Raw genomic sequence first — 6000 nt, forward strand, 5'->3', positions numbered from 1 at the left:
TTTTATGTTCTCACTTTTGTTTTTTCACCATTGTCGAGTGTTCAAGCTATGTTCTCATGGGTCACTATGGTGTAATGACCCATCTACAGCTTGCTGATGATAATCCCCCTAAAACCGAGGCTCTAAATATTTATAGGCTTCAGACGTTTCTATCTCCTCAGTTGCTAAATGGATTTTTACCGAGCAAACTTAATCTACAAAAAGGTTCTCCTTTTAGTTTTCTTTGTTTTTTTTTGCCATTTGGACTTTAAAGAGAGCCCTTACCAATCTGTACGTGAACATATACCGCAGGAACATAAGGATGACCCCGCCTGTAGACTCTTGTCCTTGCTGGCTCATTATACAGTATGTTACCATCTGAACTTTCTCAGATGGTACAGACATGCAACCCTATTCTCAGACTGTTGAAGGCAAACAGCGCAGAGTCTGTTTTGCAAAGGAAATACCTAAATGGTTTTTAAACTTTGCGCTGAATAATAACCAAAACAATTGGTGTTCCTGTAGCGCTCAGACTAAACTCAACCAGGAGAAAATTTACGTCTGACCGGAGGACAATGAGAGACCTGATTTGAACATGATAAGAAATAAACACACAGAGCGTTCAGTATCGAGGCTCCTGTGAGGAATTTCAACCAAAGCCATAGAGCCGGCTTCAAGGTTTACGTCCACTTAAAATAATATTTATTGAGCTCTTGGGTTTTCACAGGTCCACCAGTGTGTTTATTGAGGAGGTGTTGAAAAGAAGTAATGACAGTTTCCCCTTAAGCTAAATTAAGCAGTCGTTTGAGCCTCTGAGTGTTGAAATGCAAAGTAAACAAGGTGTGTTTTCAAAGTACAATGTCAAAGCTGCCGTACGCTGTTGGTTTAAGTGATTACGTTCCTGCGGTTTTGTTGCTGAACTTTGCCTCTCGGCTCCAGTGTAATCAAGCGGACTCTCTAAACAGAAAGAAAACATTTTAGGGTGTTCTGGAGATTTACACTGGAAATATTTTCTCACCAGGAACATTAAGATCCGTCCTGCCAGTGTGAAAACCTTTGATGAGGTTACCATGGATCTCGGGACAAATGACAACCATGAGGTGAGTTATTCAATCTGGCACTAAACCAGAAACAGACACACAACTAAACCTAAGCCAGGCAGTTAGTTAGACATTCAACTGAAACTTCTATGTCTGCCATGATTTTTGCTTTAGGTTGAATTTTAAAAACACTTTCAAACAGAGTTGATAGCTTAATATCTTCCCTGTAGTGTCATGTTGTCAGGAGTCCCACAAGGCGCTATACTTGGCCCCATTTCATTCATTTTATATCTGCTTCCAATTGGTCTTTTTTTTTGTTACTTCAACACTATGACCCTCCATTTTTATGCCAATGACATATCTCAATAATTTGTTATAATTTGGCTGGCTTCCTGTACAACTGGCTTGCTGCCATCAAGGACGCATGCATGTCCTTTCTTTCTCTTTGACGCTCCTGAAGTCTTTTACATTCTGGACGTTCTATATAAATACAGTTGACATGCTTACAAACATTTCAAATCATTTGTTCACCTCAGATAACAAAGTGGAAAAGATTAAATTGGTTTTAACGATTCACTCTTTGTCCGTCTCTGCATCATCATCATCATCAGGGCGGTCAGTCGGACAGCGGGATGGGCCTCTCGTCTGACAACATGAAGACTCTGAAGCGCCTGGAGTCGTTGGCAGGTCGACCTCTGAGCATCATGGCTCTGGCGTAAGTTCACTACACCTCACAGCACACCTCCACACGCCCTGCACGGGACTCTCAAAGCACAGTGGATGAGACAGCAAAATACCTGCCTGGAAACCTCCCCGCTGTGCTGGAATGTAGATGCTATAACTGTCATTCACACTCACACCAGTTCCTTCTGCCTTAAAAAGACGTCAGTGGCTAGTTTGGCCTTTTGTCTGGGGAAGTCATGCGTGAGGGACAAAGGGCGAAGTGGGAGGGAAAAAGCTTGAAGGTGACAAACTAAAGGACTTAGCACAAAAGCAATGTGGATGCTTCACTTGAGGTTTGGCTGTTTAAGAGCGAACACTAAAAGCCCTTTGTTTTCACGAAGAGAGTCCTCAATGAGAAACCTCCCAGACAGATTGAACATATGAGTCATGGCTGTCTGGTGCAATGCTACGTAGCAAACACATAATCTCCAAGGAGCGTCCTGAACCTGAAGTCTTTACTCCAAAATCCTGTGGATCATTAGAGGACTTTAAGGTCCTGGATCCTGCCAAGACAAGTAAATTAAGCTGTCATACAGGGAACAAAAACACTCAGACATTTTGTTGTTACTTTAGAGGTTATGTGAGGATGAAGTCAATTTGTGTAAATTGCTTTCTTATGAGGGTCTCTTAAAGCTTACAGCAGCTTGGTGGCAGGGCTAATTTAGGGTCAAACCTCTGAACTGAGTCATTATACTTTAAACCTTGTGGCATTACTCTGCTGTTCCCTGCACAGTAGCAACTCGTTATACTCCTTCACATTATTGTGGCTTCAACTTAAAAGATTTAAAGGAGGAACAGCAGATCTGGGATGAGTGTAAACAACTGCTAACTTCAGACAATCAAGCCTCACACCCACACCTGTAACAGCGTCTTTAAAAAGATGTCAAACACTCACTACTGACCTGCTTGTGTCATTAGGGCCTCAGCATGAATCAGACGTGCGGGGAATGGTCTACATTTTTAGGGGAGTTCTCCCTCGCTCGGCAGCCGCTCCATCACCGCCACCTTTGAACTTAAGAGGGTTTACATGGTCCTCCCTGTTAGCTAGAGCGCTGTGCTCCTTATCTTTAGCTGAATGCCTCCTAGTGATCCCTGCAGCACTCCTGCAGCCTGATCACCTTTTGCCTGAATCACTGTTGCAGTGCATTTAACATTTTGCCAATTAAGTTACTGCTGCAATGATTGGATGGATTTTTGTTGACATTGAAACAAGTTACATTAAAATCCCTCAAAGAGGATAGTTTTGTTCAACCTTAATCTCACTATCATGATAGAAAACAAGCTAATAGTCACATTCAAAGCTAGAACCAGTAATCTTTTGTTCTTTTGCTGAATAGATCATTTAAAACAATGGGTCTCTATTTCTTCATGTCAGGATATAAAAGGGATTTTAACACTGACTCCTTTCGTTTCCTGTGGCTCAAGTGCCAATGCTAACCCCACCCTTGTGCCTGGCATTGGCATGGCAACTCTGTACTATTGTAGACTATGTTGATGCCTAGTTTACCAGGTGGGTTATTCACCAGGACAACATTCCAGTACAGCAGCGTCACTTCCCCCCGCCGGGCGTTGACCCCATGGCCTCCAGAGAGGAGCTCGGAAAACCCTTAGCAACCTGCTAAGACAATAAGAGGCAATTACTCATATTCTGAGGGTCAAATGAAGCAGAAAACCCGGGATGATTGATTACATCATATTTGAGTAAGGCGAGCTTTGGCTGATTGTACGGCTTCACGAGGGGCATTTCTCACATCAAAGGATATCAGAACAGTCCTCTGTTGTGAGAGTCAAGTTATGAAGAAAGAAAAGGTCGATTTAATGCAAAAACATTTAATGTGCAGAGCTGATTGTGTCCTTTTTAACAGCAACAATTCCCACCCTTATCTGTTCTTACCACAAAAACAAGTTAATCCTTCATAATTATTTGATAGCTTAAAAAATACTTTAAAAACCATGGATGTTTTGTGAAACACTGAGAACAGAAGAATGCGTTCTGAGAAAAGCCCTGAGGAACATGTTTTCTGTTGTAGTGTGGTTGATATTTCCTGTTTTATTCATGCTGTATGTCTTTGTGTTTCAGGATGAAGGCAGTGAGTAAGAGTAAAGAGTCTGTGCTGACTGACACAGAGAAGGAGAAGTTCCCGCCCACAGTCTCCTCACTGGACTTCAGTCTGGACGACTCAGCACTGGACGACTCGGCCCTTGAGTGTCACAGCCCTCCGCCTGACTACAACTACGTGGTGCGCTACTCCACCCCGCCCGTGTAACCTCCGGCTCCGCCCCTGGAGCATCTGACTGCCAGCCTCAAGGCCTTTTTGCTTTGTTTCCCCTTTTGTTTTGACTCTTATCTCTGGACTTTTCTGTAGCAAAGTTTGAGAGGACACCACACAAGATTTTCTCTCAGAGTGTTTAGAAAGAACCATGACACTGCTCGACTGTTTCTGCTGCGTCTTCCAGCTTCCAGGGAGTTTTCCGTCAAACAAAAGGAAACCTGCAGTCTGTTGATTCCTCTCCAGATTTCAGACGTAGGCTGATGTTATTGCTGCTGGTCCGTTTCCACGTTCACTGTGATATATCAAACAGGTGAAAACAGCCTCAGGTATCTCTTTCATCTACTGTGAAAAACAAGCAACAATGATTCCTACTTTACCGCACATCTGAATATACTACAAGCTTCAGTCATGAAGATCTAGAAAATATGGCTTATGCTTTTTCTGATTTAGTATTAAAAAAGTGAAAATTTGAAAGCAATATGTTGGAAAAAGTTACAGAGAAGCTATTTTTGTAATGTGTTCTAACCCTGATGACAGAAAACATTGATTACTGGTATTGAAAAGTCCCATATTTGAGGTGCTCCTGTAAAAATATAAATAACAGCTTGACTCACTCAGGTTGACCCTGAGCGACAGGCAGGAAGAGGATAAAGCTATCATGTAGCGGCGGATGTGTTTAAAGCTCTTCAGGTTATGGAAAATCACAGATTAATGGAGGTTAATGGAGGAAACAGGGTGGAGCTGAGAGACCAGGCGGCGTCAGATTCAACATCACAGCTCGACCATGAGAGCATTTGAATGAAGAATCGGTGGATGTGAAGGAGCTGAAATGCCGTGTGTTTATGGTTTGTAGTGAGAAGAAGACAGATTTGTTTATTTTCTGATGTACAGATTGAGTTAGAAACATGATCTTCATAGGAATAGTTTATTCAGAAAGCACTAGTAAAAGATATTTATTTAGACTTTAAACACTGTTACTTAGTTATCCAGTTTTCTTTTTATGTAGATTCGTATTTTAAAGTTAACCCAAAGATTGTCCAGCTCAGTCCTCCTGTCATCAACATGATACGTCTTCCTGTGCTCAGTAATCGTAAAGCTTGCAGGGCAGGCTGCAACAACTCTGCATGTGTGTGAAGGTAGCACCACATCACTTGTTTTGTATTACCCGATGTATTAAAGTACTGTGGACCAAACGTTCATCCTCACACCCTGTAGGAAGCAGCTAGCTCGAGCTCGCTGACCACTGAAGAAAACAGTGTTAGTGAGTAAACTACAGTGTAAAGAGGACGTGTTGAACAGCTGTGTGTTTCCAAATGATGTCTATTTTATGACCAATTTGTTTTGTCAATGTTGAGAGGAAGTGATTATGCACTGATACTTTATATCAAGTATAATTTTTGTATTTTAAAGGTTTATTATAATGAAACAGTGTTGAGGGTCACATGTTACAAAGATTTTTAGATTTATTTTCTTTATTTAACTTTAAACTGTAGTGCATAATAGGACATTAACATTCACAGTATTTGTTGTATTATTTCTCGCCAGTCTAACATCATCAGCTATGTTCTTACATTTCATTATAGTTACTGCTCCTCCTAACTTTGTCTGTTTGTTCATGTAGTGTAACAAGTTAGTTGTAATGAGAGTAATGTTCCCCAACACTGTACACTGAGCATATGAAGTTAATAAATGAATAAAGATTTATATATTTATACATCACTAGCAGTCTTGACTCATAATTGCTTAAAATAAGAAAGATCATCTTTTCTATCAGGGTTGACACTGTGAGGTGACATTAATGAGTTTATACAGGCATTTAAGGTTCCCAGAGGATGAATCCTTTATACCCCTTTCCCACCGAAATTAGTGCTTTGACGCAGGTTTTATCAGACCCGGGAAGACCCGCTAATAGACGCTGATCATCTCTTTTCCCATTTCCAGTGGAGTATACTTCTGTCGGTCTCTTTTTTGCTGCGTCACCGTCT

General features: G+C 41.4%; 1 protein-coding gene across 1 annotated transcript in view; it reads left to right on the forward strand.

Moving 5' to 3' along the window:
- kdrl (kinase insert domain receptor like) overlaps positions 1-5728 on the forward strand; it is a 41956-nt gene extending 36228 nt beyond the window's left edge. The window contains exons 28-30 of the mRNA XM_069669858.1: positions 1001-1079; positions 1631-1734; positions 3823-5728. Of these exons, the coding sequence (XP_069525959.1) occupies positions 1001-1079; positions 1631-1734; positions 3823-4009 (370 nt within the window). The 3' untranslated portion in view covers positions 4010-5728. The remainder of the gene's footprint in view (positions 1-1000; positions 1080-1630; positions 1735-3822) is intronic.
- Positions 5729-6000: the final 272 nt, after the last annotated feature.

The sequence above is a fragment of the Semicossyphus pulcher genome, unplaced genomic scaffold (genome assembly GCF_022749685.1).
Source record: "Semicossyphus pulcher isolate SPU_LCO1_2020_fin unplaced genomic scaffold, fSemPul1.0.p SCAF_2, whole genome shotgun sequence".
In the NCBI taxonomy this organism is placed as follows: domain Eukaryota; kingdom Metazoa; phylum Chordata; class Actinopteri; order Labriformes; family Labridae; genus Semicossyphus; species Semicossyphus pulcher.